General features: G+C 47.0%; 1 protein-coding gene across 1 annotated transcript in view; it reads left to right on the plus strand.

Moving 5' to 3' along the window:
- The window catches only part of LOC144484176 (uncharacterized), an 82,987-nt gene extending 64,686 nt beyond the window's left edge, over nt 1-18,301 (plus strand). Inside the window, exons 9-11 of the mRNA XM_078202717.1 lie at nt 5,226-5,794; nt 17,794-18,166; nt 18,248-18,301. Of these exons, the coding sequence (XP_078058843.1) occupies nt 5,226-5,794; nt 17,794-18,166; nt 18,248-18,301 (996 nt within the window). The remainder of the gene's footprint in view (nt 1-5,225; nt 5,795-17,793; nt 18,167-18,247) is intronic.
- Nucleotides 18,302-18,992: the final 691 nt, after the last annotated feature.

The following is an 18,992-nucleotide window of genomic DNA, read 5'->3' on the forward strand; positions in this document are numbered from 1 at the left end:
AGCTCTCAGTCCGGCCGAGTCAGTCACATGTCTCTGTCGTGATGTTTCCACTTCTATTTTATCACTCACCTCCCAATGACACACTGACATAGACACCTTAAAATATCATTGCTCCTTTACAGCTTGTCCTCCTATCATAATCAAATGTTTGTTGGGTGTCGTCTCCCTTAATGCCAGATTACCTGCAGTTAAAATGACCTCAGAGACACTGGAACCGACCTTTGTGATTGTTATTATACTAGATTCCAATCAGCCCCAGGAGCTGCAGTTGTAAAATACAGCAGAATTGGAATAACAGACAGGTTATTGTCTGATAATGACAGTGGCAGAGTAACACACACTGGAATCTAAATACATTATATCAATAGACCACGACTCACTCACACCATCAAATAAAGCCTAAACTTTGGCTATGGTGCACTAGATACTGACTGTATTACCATTACATTGGATCAAATGCTGTGTTCACTAACATACTGCAACGTGACTCTTATTATTTGAACAAACATTGTATTTGTTACACTCAGAGTAAGTCAGTGCTTTGCTGTGTTGTCTCTGTGCTCCATCCCCACTCTGATTGTATTGGAGCCTGTGTGTGTCATTGTTACACTCAGAGTAAGTCAGTGCTTTGCTGTGTTGTCTCTGTGCTCCATCCCCACTCTGATTGTATTGGAGCCTGTGTGTGTCATTGTTACACTCAGACTCTGTCACTGTGATTATTGGACAAGCAGCAAGTTACCGTCACAATGTCTGGCTGATTGACGGCAGCGCGGACCAATGGGAAGAGGGGGCGGGGCTGGAGGACCCATCTGGAGTAGTCGGTCCTCCAACCAATAGGAGCCAAAGAGGGGCGGGGCCAGCTTTGACTCGAGCACGCGCAGTGTGAGTAATGGCGATGGAAAGCGGATGTTTTCGGCTCGGAAATCTGTTCGAGGTGATTGGCGGTACGGAGAGAGCAATGGATCGCCCAGGTGGGTGGAAACGCTGCGTAAGCATGTTGTGTAAGCCGCAAACCGCGGAAGAGAGCTTCCCGGACCCAGTTTGGACCGAGCGGGGCTGCAGCTCCTCATGTTCGTCCCGGGTTAACGTTCGCCATCTTTATTAGGGGCAATATGCAGCAGTGCGCACGTGCGGCCGCCATGTTTGTCGAGGGCAGTATTGTCAATGAGTGGGAGGGGCTTGTTCCCCAGTGTTCAGAATGGAGACAACTTGTCCATCAAACTGCATCAACCCTTTGAGTCCCAATGTCTTATTGATGAGACAGAGCGGTGACAGAGAAGGAAAAAGGGAAATAAAAACAGTAAATGCTGGAAAATCTCAGCAGATCTGACAGCATCTGTGGAGAGAGAATAGAACCAACGTTTTGAGACTGGATGACCCATAGTCAGAGCTTGTACAGGTGTAAACAGAGCATGTAAACTTTGACACCTCCATGTACTCTTGTACACCTCTATCAGTCTACTTTGCTCCAAGGAGAACAACCCCAAGTTATCCAGCCTAACATTGTAACTATAATTCCTCATCTCTGGAACCATTTTGATAAATCTCCTCTGCACCCTGTCAAGGAGCCTCACATCCTCCATAATGTGTGGTGATCACTGGTTTGCACAGACCCAGGTATTCTTACAATTACTTACAATTGCACAGTGACATCACCCCCACTCCCCGGGGATTTCCTCAACTGGGAGATTTTTCTCTGATGCCAATGCTTCTGATATCTTTCCAGCTGCAGGCTCCAGCAGGAGATTTTAATATTAAAATCAGTTAAATTGTTTCAGAGGTGAGTGTTTGTGACCATTCACAGGGGCGGGTTTGCGTCATAAACCAGCTGCTCGCCTCCATGCTGTGGTACCGGCTGGTCCCTTTGACCCCTCCCCCTGGCTTTGTCGCCGATATCCAGAGTACCCTCCTGCGGTTCTTCTGGGACAATCGACTGCACTGGGTCCCTGCTGCGGTTCTGCATCTCCCGCTTGAGGAGGGCGGACAAGGTCTGGTGTGCCTCCGCACTCAGATAGCGACCTTCCGCCTCCAGGCTCTGCCGAGGTACCTTTACGTTGAGCCCCCTCCACAATGGTGTGCCATGGCGACGTATTTCTTCCGCCAGTGGCACGGCCTGAATTATGACGTGCAGCTCCTGCATATCGAATTGGGGCATGCTTCGACCGCCCTGCAGGAGTTGCCCGTCTTTTACCAGGACCTCCTCACTGTCTGGAACACGGTCGCCTCATGACGCAGCTCCCCCCCGTCAGGAGTAGCGGCTCTCGTGCGAGAGCCGCTGCTCAGGAATCCGCTCCTCCAGCCGTATAACTTCAGGTGGCTGGCGGAGAGGAGGGCTGTGGACGCCAGGGTGACCAGAATCGGGGATGTGCTCGATGGCGGAGGAGCGGGCTGGATGAGTCCCCGCGTGCTGGCTGAGCGCGCGGGGACGACCATCCGGCACGCGGCCAAAGCCATCCTAGACCTTAGGACGGTCGTGCTCGGCCCCGAAACTGCACGCAAACTTGAGACGGCGCAGGCGTGCGGTGGGATCCCGCCCGAGCGTTCCCCTGTTCGGGCGGAATTCCGCATTGGCCCAAAACCTCAGCCCCCCCCCTGGGTGAGGTGCCCCACAGCCTGAGCCGCCTCGCGGAAATGTCCTCCGTGCCTTTTTCTACCGCGCGGAGGCGTTTCCTGTGCGGGCTGCTGCTGCACACCTTCCACTACTGCCTCCTCGCCTGTCGCCTGGATACACCTTGGCGGGCCTTGTTGCCGCCGGGCGGCGGAGGTCCCCGCTGGAGGTCCCTCTACGGAGGGATCTCCCCCAGTTACGACGGGGACCTGGGGTGGAGGGTGATGCATGCAGCAGTTCCGCACAACCGTAGGATTCACTGGTTCACGGGCTCCGAAGACTGCCCTTTCTGTGGCCTTGTGGAGTCCTTGGATCATGTCTATATTTTGTGTCTTAGGCTGCACTCCCTTTTTGTTTTCTTAAAGAACCTTTTATTGATGTTTTGTTTGCACTTCAGTCCCACGCTCCTGATATACGGACACCCGGTGCGGAGAGGGGATGGTCGGGATGGCGACCTCCTCGTGAACCTGCTCCTGGGGGCCTGGCAAAACGCGCCATTTACCGGTCCAGGCAGCGGGCGATCGAGGGGGCCGTCCATCCTGACTGCCTTCCCCTCTACCGCGGCTACGTTCGCGGCCGGGTGTCCCTGGAGAGGAAGCATGCGGTGTCCACGGGCGCGGTTGACGCCTTCCGTGCCCATTGGGCACCGCAAGGGTTGGGGTGCGTTATTGACCCTGATAATCACATTATGATTTGATGTTTTTAAGTTTCCTTTGTACTTTGATTTTTGTTCGGGCTGTTCCCCCTCCTTTTGGGGAGCTGCCCCTTTTACTTTGTCCTGATTTAACTTGAGTTTGTTTGTTTGGTTTGCCCTTAAAAGAGGCCAACATCTGTGAGTAAAACACTTTCTTTTATCCCCCTTTCCATTTCTTTTCTCATTCTGGGATTCAATTTATAACTTCCAGTTCACCACTCGCTGCCTAAATAAAGGTTCTCCTCACATTCTTCATGAATCTGTAACCAGGTCATGCAGTGTATTACACACATCATCAGGCTGCTCATTTATGTCCAAATATAAAACTTTCACGTGGCTGTGAGATGGAAGATTTTCAGCTCTCTGTGTCCAGGAAAGGATGATGTGGAGATGCCAGCGTTGGACTGGGGTAAACACAGTAAGAAGTCTCACAACACCAGGTTAAAGTCCTACAAGTTTATTTGGTAGCAAACACCACTAGCTTTCGAAGCGCTGCTCCTTCGTCAGGTGAGTGGAAGTTGTGTTCACAAACAGGGCATATATAGACACAAACTCAATTTACAAAATAAATATTTACATGAACCCCCACGACTTGCCTGGGCTTGCAAAATCTCACTAACTGTCCTGGCTGGAGACAATACACATCTCTTTAACTTGTGCTTCACCCTCTCTCCACTCACATTGTCTGTTCCTTTAAGACTTGATTACCTGTAAAGACTCGCATTCCAACCATTATCTTGTAAATTGAGTTTGTGTCTCTGTGCCCTGTTTGTGAACACAACTCCCACTCACCTTTGTGCCTCACTCACCTGATGAAGGAGCAGCGCTCCGAAAGCTCGTGGCGTTTGCTACCAAATAAACCTGTTGGATTTTAACCTGGTGTTATGAGACTTCTTACTGTCCAGGAAAAGAAGCAGTGAGCATGGATCTGTCAATCATGTCAATTATATATTTTCAGTCATTCATCTCGTGCTTATTAGAGTCATTGGTCTTTGGATTTGTCTTCCACAGGGATCAGTGGAAGCTGAGGGTTATTGAAGATATTCGAGGATGAGTTAGACAGATTTTACATTGATAAAGGAGTCAAGCATTATGGAGAACAGGTGGGAAAATGGAGTGAAAGTTAAGATGAGAAGGGATTTCCTCACTCAAGGATGTGGTGAAATGTTTGAATTCTGCACTCCAGAGGACTGTGGAGCCTCAGCCATCAAGTATTTTCAAGAGAGAGATTGATAACTTTTGAGGCATTGAGCAACCTGGGGGATAGTGCGAGAAATAGTGCTGAGGTAGATCAGCTAATTCTCAATCGATGGGCTGAATGGCCAACTGCAGCTCCTGTTTCTTATGATTTGTATGTGGTGGACAGGAAGCAGTGAGCATGGATCTGTCAATCAGTCTCAATCAGAACCTTCAGGAGAATTGGGAGGGTGAATATTAGATACAGCAGAGTGAGAATGGAGGGAGAGTGTGTGGGATGGAGATTTATAGCTTTTGAGGAATGAGAGAGGAAAGAATGTTCCATCGAAACTAGATTTGTCTGTTCTGAATTTCTATCCTGTACTGACACTGATGACTTTTGTAAACTCGTTTTACAGGACATTGAAAGAGGAATCACAGGCTGAGATCCCAAACGTCACGTCTGGATCTGACAGAGTCGTATTCCTTGGGAGCTGAATATCATCGGCCTTTGAATCCAGAAGGAGAAATGTTTGTCCAGTCTGTCAATTTGAAAAAATTTCAAACATCAGTGTGAAAAACACCAACACACTGCCACACTCAAGTGAGTGTGTTCCAATGCACTGACTAAAGAGCTTTAACCAGTTACACAGCCTGAATAAATATCACACCATTCACAGCAGGGAGCGACCGTAGTCGTGTTCTGTGTGTGGACAAGGCTTCAACTGATTGTCCACCCAAGAGAGAGGCAAGGACACCTGCACCATGGAGAAACCATGGAAATGTGCGGACTGTGGGAAGAGATACAAAGTCCCATCTCTGCTAGAAGCTCATCGGCGCAGCCACACTGGGGAGAGGCCATTCACCTGCTCTCAGTGTGGGAAGGGATTCACTCTATTATCCATCCTGCAGAAACACCAGCGAGTTCACACTGGAGAGAGGCCATTCACCTGCTCTCAGTGTGGGGAGGGATTCACTCAGCTATCCAGCCTGCGGACACACGAGCGAGTTCACACTGGGGAGAGGCTGTTCACTTGCTCTCAGTGTGGGAAGGGATTCAGTCGATTATCCCACCTGCAGACACACCAGCGAGTTCACACTGGGGAGAGGCCGTTCACTTGCTCTCAGTGTGGGAAGGGATTCAGTCGATTATCCCACCTGCAGACACACCAGCGAGTTCACACTGGGGAGAGGCCGTTCACCTGCTCTCAGTGTGGGAAGCGGTTCAGTGATTCATCCAGCCAGCAGAGACACCAACGAGTTCACACTGGGGAGAAACCGTTCACTTGCTCTGTGTGTGGAAAGGGATTCTCTCGGTTATCCAGCCTGCAGACACATCAGGGAATTCACACTGGGGAGAGGCCGTTCAGCTGCTCTGTGTGTGAGAAGAGATTCAGTCTTTCATCCCAGCTGTTGAGACACCAGCGAATTCACGAGTGATTCCAGGTGTTGGATTCTGCTGTTATTGTTTCTGCTCTCAATTACATCCAGGACTGTATTTTGTTCATTCTCACAGTTGGTCAATGGGGAGGGTCGGAGGGTTTCTTTCTGCTGGACTGGCCGGTCTCATGACTTTGCCTCCAGTGGGCTGATGCTCTTTGAGCCTTGTTGCGAATACCTGGTTTCAGATTTCACAAGGATCACAGAGTGACAGGGTGTGAGGAAGTTCAGAGATATTTAGTCAGCATTTCTGTTTGAAATCTCCCAAATGCCCATCCAATTTCCTTTGTAATTGTTTATTGTCTCCACTTCCTCCACCCTCGTAGGCAGCGAGTTCCAGGTCATTACCATTTGCTGCATCAAAATATTCTTCCTCACATCCCCCCCTGCATCTCTGACCCAAAACCATAAATCCGTGACCCCCTCATCCTTGTCCCACCAGCTAATGGGAACAGCTTTTCTTTGTCCACCTTATCTAAACCTGTCAGAATCTTGTCCACCTCTATCAAATCTCCCCTCAACCTCCTTTGCTCCATGGGGAACAACCCCAGCCTGACATCGACAATAAAGAACAAACTAACAGAATATGTTAATACCTGAAATCAAATGGGAATGTTTAATTTCTGTTTTAAAGATATTGTGAATATATTGTCCTGGACAATAAAGGAATTGGAATAACTCACCTTGGGTGCAGTTAATGAAATATATCACCTGGGAACCCACTTACATTCTAGTGAAAGTGTGGAATGTGTAGCTGGAAATCCCTCCCTCACAGCACTGTGGGTGTACTCACATCTCAGGCATTGTAGCAGTTCAGGAAGGCAGTGTTGGGGTTGACCACGGCCGAGGCAGCTACATACAGCCACATATTCTGTTATAATTGAAGGACAGCAGATTGAATGTGAGGCATTATGGGACTGGACTATCTTGACCACATTCCTGTGACTGCTCAGTTTCTGCAATCACGGACCATTAAAGCTGCTTAGCAGGGTCCTGACAGAGGATCTGGGGAGAATATTTACTCAGAATGAGTGAGAATTAAACTTATTCCAGGACCGGCTGGTGTTCAGTGTCCGAGATACCTGAATCCACAAAGAGGGGTCTGACCAATCAACAAACAGTGATAGGTCGTTGGTTAAGAAGTTAAGAAGCATTTTCAGGCATTGTTTAAATTGTTTTATCACAAATTTGTGATGAGAACTGTGAGGGACTTGTGACCTGATAGTCACTGAAGTGACGGTATACTCCAAATAGCACTGGACTGAAAACCAGACCTCTGAGAATAGATTTTAATGAATGGTTATAATCCTACCCAAGCATGGCCAGTGAAAAATCAGAGCTCGAGTGATCAAGAATAATAATGTGATAAGGTGCGAAGGAATAAGATCTCACCGTGTAAAAATCAATTTGGGATGACATTTGTATCACATAGGAGTCAATGAATGGAATACATTGGGTATTGCGTATCCCCGAACCTGGCCTGATTGAACACATGAATGGGCTATTGAAACAATAAATCAAGCTTCTGACCAGTGACCACACACTCAAAGAGTGGCACAGGCCTTATATAATTTGAATCATAGCCACAAAAAGGAGGGGTATCACCGTGACACAGTGGTTAGCACTGCTGCCTCACAGCACCAGGGACCTGGATTTGACTCCTGGCTTGTGTCACTGTTTGTGTGGAGTTTGCACATTCAAAGAACAAAGAACAGTACAGCACAGGAAACAGGCCCTTCGGCCCTCCAAGCCTGTGCCGCTCCTTGGTCCAACTAGACCAATCGTTTGTATCCCTCCATTCCCAGGCTGCTCATGTGACTATCCAGGTAAGTCTTAAACGATGTCAGCGTGCCTGCCTCCACCACCCTACTTGGCAGCGCATTCCAGGCCCCCACCACCCTCTGTGTAAAAAACGTCCCTCTGATGTCTGAGTTATACTTCGCCCCTCTCAGCTTGAGCCCGTGACCCCTCGTGATCGTCACCTCCGACCTGGGAAAAAGCTTCCCACTGTTCACCCTATCTATACCCTTCATAATCTTGTATACCTCTATTAGATCTCCCCTCATTCTCCGTCTTTCCAAGGAGAACAACCCCAGTCTACCCAATCTCTCCTCATAGCTAAGACCCTCCATACCAGGCAACATCCTGGTAAACCTTCTCTGCACTCTCTCCAATGCCTCCACGTCCTTCTGGTAGTGCGGCGACCAGAACTGGACGCAGTACTCCAAATGCGGCCTAACCAGCGTTCTATACAGCTGCATCATCAGACTCCAGCTTTTATACTCTATACCCCGTCCTATAAAGGCAAGCATACCATATGCCTTCTTCACCACCTTCTCCACCTGTGTTGCCACCTTCAAGGATTTGTGGACTTGCACACCTAGGTCCCTCTGTGTTTCTATACTCCTGATGACTCTGCCATTTATTGCATAACTCCTCCCTACATTATTTCTTCCAAAATGCATCACTTCGCATTTATCCGGATTAAATTCCATCTGCCACCTCTCCGCCCAATTTTCCAGCCTATCTATATCCTGCTGTATTGCCCGACAATGCTCTTCGCTATCCGCAATTCCAGCCATCTTTGTGTCATCCGCAAACTTGCTGATTACACCAGTTACACCTTCTTCCAAATCATTTATATATATCACAAATAGCAGAGGTCCCAGTACAGAGCCCTGCGGAACACCACTGGTCACAGACCTCCAGCCGGAAAAAGACCCTTCGACCACTACCCTCTGTCTCCTATGGCCAAGCCAGTTCTCCACCCATCGAGCCACTTCTCCTTGTATCCCATGAGCCTTAACCTTCTTAACCAACCTGCCATGTGGGACTTTGTCAAATGCCTTACTGAAATCCATATAGACGACATCCACGGCCCTTCCTTCATCAACCGTTTTTGTCACTTCCTCAAAAAACTCCACCAAATTTGTAAGGCACGACCTCCCTCTTACAAAACCATGCTGTCTGTCACTAATGAGATTGTTCCGTTCTAAATGCACATACATCCTGTCTCTAAGAATCCTCTCCAACAACTTCCCTACCACGGACGTCAAGCTCACCGGCCTATAATTTCCTGGGTTATCCCTGCTACCCTTCTTAAACAACGGGACCACATTCGCTATCCTCCAATCCTCAGGGACCTCACCCGTGTCCAAAGAAGCGACAAAGATTTCCGTCAGAGGCCCAGCAATTTCCTCTCTCGTCTCCTTGAGCAGTCGAGGATAGATGCCATCAGGCCCTGGGGCTTTGTCAGTTTTAATGTTCCCTAAAAAACCTAACACTTCCTCTCTCGTAATGGAGATTTTCTCTAACGGGTCAACACCTCCCTCCGAGACACTCCCGGTTAACACGCCCCTCTCCTTCGTGAATACCGATGCAAAGTATTCATTTAGGATCTCCCCTATTCCCTTGGGTTCTAAGCATAATTCCCCTCCTTTGTCCCTGAGAGGTCCGATTTTCTCCCTGACAACTCTTTTGTTCCTAACGTATGAATAGAATGCCTTAGGATTCTCCCCGTGCCTGCGTGGGTTTCGTCCAAGTGCTCCGGTTTCCTTCCACACTCCAAAGATGCGGGTTAGGTTGATTGGCCGTGATAAATTGCCCTTCAGTGTCAGGGTGTTATAGGTTATGGGATCTGGAGAGCAGAATTTGCATCCTTTCCTTGTTATGTTGCCACTTTGCCTGATCAATTAAACATCTGGCTCTGTGTAAACCAGGTCAGATTACCCGGGGCAGAGGTTTGATGGACAAGTTGGCTCCATTCTGAACAATGGGGAACAAGCTCCTCCCACTCATTGACACCTTTGCCCCTTACAAAGATGGCGGACGGCATGAGCCCTGCTGCTCATTGCCCCCAATAAAGATGGCGGTCGTTAACCCGAGCCGAATACTGGACTTTGCAGCCCCTCTCGGCGCGAAACATAAAATCCTTTTTTGGGGTTGGGCCTGAACAACATGTTTACAAAAACTCTTCACCCACCCGCCAGATCCACTGTTCCCACGTTTCGCAATTTTCCTTTTACCGTTTGTGGATTCGATGAAAAACCGTCCGTCCGTCGCCATTACTGCGCTACTGCGCATGCTTAAGATCCCGCCCCTCATTCACTCCGATTGGTTGGAGGACCAGCCGCTCCCGCTCGGTCCTCTAGCCCCGCCCTCTTTCCCTATTGGTATGGAGCTGCCGTCAATCAGTCCCCGGGCATTGTGACGCTGAGCATGCGCAGTGCGGTTCATGTCCCAGGGACAGGCGCTTGTTTGTCTGATCTTCAGGCGGGAAGGAGGCGGATAAGCGGAGGCAGCGTTAGGGGCAGTGGGTGGGAGGGGAGGCTCCACACACCCAGTGGAGGCTTCAACACCCTGTGGTGGACCTCAGTTGTGCCTTTGTCCTATATGGACCACCGTTGTGTGTGCTTGTCATACCTGGACACATCCCCTTCCAGTTTGGGTCCTCCCCTCAGCACCTCGTATAAAGGTGGCTGTCTCCTCCCCCTTGTTCAGTCCAGGTCGGTTATTTGTTGGGATCTGCTCCTGGTTCTGTTGTGAATAAAAGCCTACACTTATATTGGCATATCGGTAGTCTTTCGCCTTATTGATAGCGCATCACACCCCCAATAAGGAACTAGCGGCACCGCCTCAACACCCAACACAATGGCAGCTGCAGCGCTTTCTCCCGGGGCCAGGACCCAGTGGACAAATGTGGTTTCAGGAAGGAAATGCAGCAATGGGTTTGTGAATGAGAATCATCTTTAACTCACTTTACTGACCCTGGAGCAGGAGGAGAGAATGGGGGGAATTTCTATCCTGCACTCACACTGATGGATTTTGGAACTTCCTTTTACAGGGAGTTCAAAGGGGAGGATTTACACACAGAAAACTGAAATCTAACAAGACATCAAGATCTGAGAGAGTCACTTGATCAATCAGAACCTGGATATTACAGACCCTTGAGTGGAACCATTCAGCTCTGTGTCATTCCTATTCTCCATTGGGGTGCACTACACCAGTGATCCAGAGGACCAGAATAATGTTCCGGGGATAATGGTTAAAAACATACCAGGATAGCTGGTGGAATTTAAATTCAGTAAATAATCCGGAATTCAATGCTAGTCTCCGTATTGGTAACTGTGAAGCCATTGTGATGAGTTGAGGGAAAGTGCGTGGAATTGGAATTTGCAGCTTTGGGAAACAAGAGAGAAATAAGTATTCCCCACGAACTAGAATTATCTGTTCTGAATTGGACTGACCTGTATGAACTGGATTTACAGAGTTACAAGTAGAGGATCGACAGACAGGAAACTCAAATCAAGCATCACTTCAAGATCTGACAATGACTCAATTCACCAGGATCTGAATACCATCGGCTTCTGAATGTGGGAGGAGAAATGTTTGTGTGTTCTGTCTGTGGGGGAAAAAAATCAAACATCAGCGTAACTGGAAAAGCACCAAGCTGCCCCCGCCACACACACACACACACACACACACACACAGTGTTCCAGCGCAGGGACTGTGGGAAAGAATTCAATTACCCATTGTGTGGAAATCCATCGACGCACTCACACTGGGGAAAGACTGTTCACCTGCACCATGTGTGGGATGGGATTTTCTCATTTATCCAATCTGTAGACACCAGCGTCATCACACTGATGTGAGATCTTTAAATTTTATAACTATGAGAATAGCTTTGAAAGCAACAATATTCTGCAGGAACACCAGCGCACTCATGCTGGAGTGAAGCCATTCATTTGCCCTATGTGTGGGAAGAGATTCATTCATTAACCAGTGAGTTCTCATTGGTGAGAGACCATTCGTGTGCCCTGTACATGGGAAAGGGTGTACTCACTCATCTCATGTTTAAAGTTTATCTATTAGTCACAAGTAAGGCTTACATTAACATGCAATGGTGTTACTGTGAAATCTGAGACACCAGCTAGATCACGGGTGACTGTAGGAAAGGATTTGCAGACAGGAAATTATCTGCTGATTTTACAGTCACTTAATTCATCAGGACTTGAATTTGAATGTGGAAGGAGAGATGTTTGTTCTGTCTGTTGGAAAAGATTTCGAACATCAGTGTGACTGGAAAAGTACTGAGACACACACACACACCTGAGTGAGAATGTTCCAGTGAACTGACTGTGGAAAGAGTTTTAACCACTTACACAGCCTGAAAAAACATCACATCATTCGCAGCGAGGAGAAACCATACACGTGTTCTGTGTGTGGATGAGGCTTCAACTGATTATCCAACCTGGAGAGACACAAGGACACCTGCACCATGGAGAAACAGTTGAAATGTGGGGACTGTGGAAAGGGATTCAGTTACCCTTCTGAACTGGAAACTCATCAACGCAGTCACACTGGGGAGAGGCCGTTCACGTGTTCTGAATGTGGGAAAGGATTCACTCGACTAACCCACCTCACTGCACACCAACTTGTTCACACTGACATGAGACCTTTTAAATGTTCTGACTGTGAGAAGAGTTTTAAAACCAAATACAATCTTTTGACACACCATCGAGTTCACACTGGGGAGAGATGGTTCGCCTGTGCTGAGTGCGGGAAGGGATTCACTCAGTTATCCAGCCTGCAGGCACACCGGCGAATTCACACTGGAGAGAAACCATTCATGTGCACTGAGTGTGGGAAGAGATTCACTCAGTTATCCCACCTTCTGACTCACCGGCAAGTTCACACTGGAGAGAAACCATTCACCTGTCCTGAGTGCGGGACAGCATTCGCTCAGTTATGCAAAATGTTGGATCACCAGCGAGTTCACACTGGGGAGAGACCATTCACCTGCTCTGTGTGTGGGAAGGGATTCACTCAGTCATCCACCTTGCTAAGACACAAGAGCATTCACACTGGTGTGAGACCATTCACCTGCTCCGAGTGTGGGAAGGGATTCACCCAGTCTGCCCAACTCACTTCACACCAACGTGTTCACTCTGACACGAGACCTTTTAAATGTTCAGACTGTGAGAAGAGCTTCAAAGGCAAAATGGATCTGCTGATTCACCAGCGAGTTCACACTGGAGAGAGACCGTTTATCTGCTGTGTGTGTGGGAAGCGATTCACTCAGCATTCCCTCCGGCTGAAACACCAGCACAGTCACACCAGGGAGACATTATTCATCTGCTCAGTGTGTGGGAAAAGATTCACCCGTGCGAACACCCTGCAGAAACACCAGCGAGTTCACAAATGATTACAGGAGTTGGTTTCTGCTGTTATTGCTGCTGTTAATCACAAGCCTGAACCATGCTCATTCTGACAGTTAGAGTTTGTTTCGGTTGAAGTTAATAATCCTTGTAACTGCACTGGAGTTTAAGATTCTGGATATAGATTATATCAACTTTGTGTCAATCACACATGTTTGCGTCCTTGATTTCTCGAGGGTAAGAGGAGACTGATTGATGTCCTGTTACCGACTGTTCCATTGTTGGGTCTTTTCTGGTATGTTTTGGAAGATCTGGCAAACGAAAGAGTAAGGAATGAGAGAAAGGTAAGAATTTTGGAAATGATAAACAGACTGTGACAGGAAGATAATGAAAGAGCAAATTATAGATTACATCAGTAGATGTGGTTCGACGCTACAAAAATATTAAAGGGACAAAACTAAAGGCTCTGCATCTAAACACACATAGCTTTTGAAACACAACTGATGAACTGACAGCAACACAAATATAAGGAAAGAATTATCAGTTGATAACCATTAGAGAGACATAGAGTGGGGCCTGAATTTGTTTCTATTCATTCATGGGATGTAGGTGTCACTGGCTCATCCAGCATTTATTGCCCACCACTGATTGTCCTTGAGAAGTCAGTGGTGAGCTTAATATGTGTCTGTGACATTTAGGAGGGACAGGAGTCTGGGAAAAGGTGGAAGGGTGTCTCTGTTGATTATTGGCAGTATTAGCACATTCGAGAGGGATGACCTAAGTTCAGGAAACCAGGATGTTTGGAGTGGTTTGGTTTGAGATGGGGAAATGGTAAAGGCAAAATTCACTTGTGGGAGTGATGGACAGGCTTTCAAATTGTAACGACAAGGTAGGACAGAGTACAAAGGAAAAGGTAATGGGAGCTTGTGGTAAAGATACAGCAATAATCAAGAGGGATTTTAATCTACTGATAAACTGGGAAAGGCAGATGGACAAAGGTCATGTAGATGAGGAGTTCATAGAATGTTTTGGGGATAGTTTCTGGGAAGAGTACGTTTGAAAGCAGGCTTCACTCGCACTGGTATTATACAACAAGACGGGATTAATTGATGACTTCACAGTGAAAGCATCTCTAAGTATCAGCGATCTTAATATACATTGCTGGCTATGGGCCAAGTGCTGGTAGATGTGATTAGATGGGTGTTCAGGTGTTTCTCGTGTATTGGTGCAGACTCGATGGGCCGAAGGGCCTCTTCTGCACTCTACGATTCTATGAATGTATTGGAAAAGAGGTAATGTTGCTTAAAGAGTTAAAGGTCTGTTTCAAGAACCATCTTGTGTTTACAAGTTGAGCTCTATTCGTGGAGATACTGAGTGCCCCTGGGGCAGGATTTTGGGAAGTTACTGTTAGTTCAGGAACCTCAGGAACATTCATACTTTTACCTGGGGTGATCCCCCAATTGAGGTGGTGAAACTTCCTCATGTATTTCACAGGTAAATCTTTTTCTTTTCAATAAACATTGCTTTATTTGCCATTTCAGAGTCCTGTCTTGCCTGATGGGAAACTCTCTTTTGAACTGAAGTGTTTTAGAGTCAATCTGGAACTGAGTAATTAGGCTCAAGCAACCAAGTTAAACTGAATCTAAATTTTAATTGTCTGCCCGTTTAAGATTGACAGAGAATCTCGAGATGATGCAAGAAAGATTCACAAGAATGATACCAGAACTGAGAGTGCTTTTAAGTTAATGGAGAGACGAAACAGGTTGGGAATGTTTTCGTAGAATCATAGAATCCCTACAGTGCAGAAGGAGGCCCATTGAGTCTGCGCCGACTCTCTGACAATGCATCTACCTCATGCCCTATCCCCATAACTTCATGTATTCACCCTGCTAATCCCCCTAATCTACACATTTTTGGACACTAAGGGGCAATTCACCATGGCCAATTCAACTAACCTACACATCTTTGGACTGTGGGAGGAAATTAGAGACCTGGAGGAAACCCACACAGAGAAGGGGCAAACATGCATATCCCACGCTCACCCAAGGCCTGGGGTTCCTGGTGCTGTGAGGCAGCAATGCTAGCCACTGTCCCACCATGCCACCCTATTCTCTGGAAAAGCCAAGGCTGAGTGCTGACCTGATAGAGATTATGAATGGATATGGCAGGATTGAAGTTATCAAGTAATCAAGTACAGGATACAAAATCAGAACTGAAAATTCTGGTTATCATTAGGCATGTTTGTCCCATTCAAACTCTAAATCTCTGTCCTCTCACACCCACCTTCCTCCCCATTGATTGTTCCACGAATTCATCCTTTTCTCCTCCTGCTTTCTTTTTCAATTCCCTGCTGCAATTAGACTTTTGAATGGACCTAACATATCTTAAATTAATCTTTCTCAACACCCTAGCTATGACTGTAGCACTACATTCTGCACCTTCTCCTTTCCTTCTCCCCATGTACTCTATGAACGATATGTTTTGTCTTTATAATGTGCAAGAAACAATACTTTTCATTGTATCCCAATACATGTGACAATAATAAATCAAATCAACTCTTCTCCACTTTATGTGCTAACTCTCGGTTTCAATTTCAGACTACCTCTTGCCCTCCTTAGTATCTCACCCCAATTTCAGACTACCTCTTGCCCTCCCTAGTGTCTCACCCCAAAATTTCAATCTTTATGCCTGAAGGCGAACTGTTTTGCTAATGGGGCATCAATATATAATCTAGTGACTACCCACATGTGCTTTGTTTCTGGGTGCAGTCACTCCCACCTCCACCTTTCATCCCAGTCCCAGGAGTTTGGAGACTGGGCTCCAGAGGAGTAATGGCGGCCGCATCCCCCACAATGCCTCGCGTTGGGGAAATCGCTCAATAGCCCGGGCTCGAATCTGCGCATGTCCAAGGGAAAGGGGAATCTGCGCATGTGCGGAAATGTTTGGGAACCCTGCTGAGGTGTTGACCAATGGAAATTCTTGGAAGACCGGAAGGACTCTGGTCCTCCAGCCAATCAGAGCGCGGTCTTTGTGACAATGCAGGTTGAGCTTCAGACGGACTCAAACTTCCTCCAAAGAGGCCAAAATCTGTGAGTAAAACACTTTCCTTTCTCCCCTTTCCATTTCTTTTCTCATTCTGGGGGAAATTGGGGACTTGCAGCAACTGAAGGGTAAGGAAGTGAATCCAGGGAGGCTGCAGACTCTGGAAAGGTTGGCCCAGGTCTCTCGCTCTCTCTGAAAGACATTGACATCCTTTGCTCCCTCAGCTGACACATTTATTTGTCTGGCTAAAAGGATGGTCTCGTTCCTAATGTTCACAATTAAAGGGCTGGTTTCTTCAGGAGATAGTTGACATTTAAGTGGAATATAGTAAGGTTTGGCATGTTTGGATATGTTTGGTGTAATCTGGTGTAAATTTATGATTCTTTGTTGGACAGTAATTTTATATAGGTCAGTGTTATGTCTAGTTTTGTTGTTAGGTACATATTAGATATATTATTTATGGTTCTGTGATAAATTTCATTTATTGTTATTTCAAATTTGTAATATAGCACTGTGGTGACATACCTTTCCAGTCATTGATCCATTACAGCACAGAAGATGTTCATTTGAGTCCGTGCTGACTCTCTGTAGAGCAATCCAGCCAGTCCCATTCTCCCGCTGTACCCTTGTATCTCTGCAAGATTATTTCCTTCAGTTGTCCATCCAGTTGAGTTTGAAATCTTGGATCATCTCTAATTCCAGCATTATCATAAGCAGCGAGTTTGTGTTTGTGAACACTCAGTACCTCAATGAAGTTCTTACTGACATGGTCATGAATCTCTGAGCAAGTAATACAGCAGTGTTTATTCAACACATGTTTTCCTCCAGAATCTGTACCTATGGGTTGGGTTTGTATTGAGTCTAGCAGTCTGCATCAAGGTTTTCAGGTCTCCAGGTCAGGAAGCAGTGAGTAGGGGTCGGCCACTCAGCATCAATCAGCACCTTCAGGAGAATTGTGAGGGTGAATATTAGATACAGCCCAGTGAGAGTAGAGGGAATATGTGAGATTGAGGTTTACAACTTTTGGTGAACAAAATAGGAATGAATGTTCAACTGAAACTAGAATCGTGTGTTCTGAATTTCTCTGCTGTACTGACAGTGCTGACTTTTCTAAATTCCTTTTACAGGTTTTGAGAAGGAGAAGATTTGCGATAGAAATCTGAAACCAAACGTCACACCGAGACCTGACACATTCACTCGATTCAAAAGGACCTGAATATCATCGCTCTTTCAGTCTCGAATTGAGTTGAAGTATGTACAGATGGAGGGTGTTGATTGGATCATTATATGAGTGTGTATGAAAAAAGCGTGTATAAAGAAATGGTGTTCTGTCTGCGTCAAATGGTTTAAATATGTGACTGGAAAAGCATCGAGACACACAGATCTGAGTGAGAGTGTACCAGCAAACTGACTGTGGAAAGACCATTAACCAATTACACACCCTGAAAGAAATATCACACCATTCAGAGTGAGGAGAAACCATACTCGTTTTGTGTGTGTGGACAAGGCTTCAATTGATCATCAAACCTGGAGAGACACAAGGACACCTGCACCATGGAGAAACCGTGGAAATGTGGAGATTGTGGGAAGGGATTCAGAGCCCCATCTCAACTGGAAATTCACCGACACATCCACACTGGGAAAAGACCTTTTACCTGCTTTGAGTGTGGGAATAGATTCACTCAGTCATCACACCTGCAGACACACAAGCGAGTTCATAGTGGGGAGAGGCCATTCACCTGCACTGAGTGTGGGAAGAGATTCAAGGATTCATCTACCCTGCGGACACATCAGCGAGTTCACACCAGGGAGAGACCGTTCACCTGTGCTGAGTGTGGGAAAGGATTCACTCAGTTATCCAACTTGCTGACACACCAGCGAATCCACACTGGAGAGAGACCATTCATCTGCTCTGAGTGTGGGAAAGCATTCACTGAGTCATCCTGTCTGCTGACACATCAACGCAGCCACACCAGGAAGAGGCTGTTCACCTGCGCTGAGTGTGGGAAGGGATTCACACGGTCACCTCATCTGCTGACACACCAGCGAGTTCACACTGGGGAGAGGCCATTCACTTGCTCCGTATGTGGGAAGGGATTCACTCAGTCATCCAACCTGCTGACACATCAGCGAGTTCACAGCAGGAAGAACCCATTCACCTGCTCCAAGAGAAGGATTCATTGAGTCATCCAGTCTGCTAAAACACCAATGTGGTCGCACTGGGGAAAGACCTTTGATGTGTTTTGTGTATGAGAAGAGATTCACTGATTCATCCAACCTGCTGAGACACCAGCAAGTCCACTTTGAGGAGAGGCCATTCCCCTGCTCTGAGTTTAGGGAACGTCATCAGTCATCCAACTGGCTGACACACCAACAAGTTCACACCGATTAGAGACCTTTTCTTTTTAATCACAGAATTCCTACAGTGCAGAAGGAGGTCACTCAGCCCATTGAGTCTGCACCGACCACAATCCCACCCAGGCCCCACTCCAGTAAACCTACACATTTACCCTGCTAATCCCCCTGACGCTAAGGGGCAATTTAGCATGGCCAATCCACCTACCCCGCACATCTTTAGAAGGTGGGAGGAAACCGGAGCACCCGGAAGAAACCCACACAGACACGAGGAGAACATGCAAACTCCACACAGTCACCCGAGGCTGGAATTGAACCCGGATTCCTGCCCTGACTATGGGTGTTAATTGAATCAATTGAGTTTAAGAATGTACAGACGGAGGGCTTTGATCAAATAATTATATGAGTGTGTCTGAAGAAAGTATGTATGAAGAGTTGGGAGATAAATCTATTCCAAGTAAAGATTGGTTCCAGTTTCTTCCTTCACCATAAGGCTGTCAGGATGGTAACATGGTCACAG

The sequence above is a fragment of the Mustelus asterias genome, unplaced genomic scaffold, assembly GCF_964213995.1.
Source record: "Mustelus asterias unplaced genomic scaffold, sMusAst1.hap1.1 HAP1_SCAFFOLD_94, whole genome shotgun sequence".
NCBI lineage: Eukaryota > Metazoa > Chordata > Chondrichthyes > Carcharhiniformes > Triakidae > Mustelus > Mustelus asterias.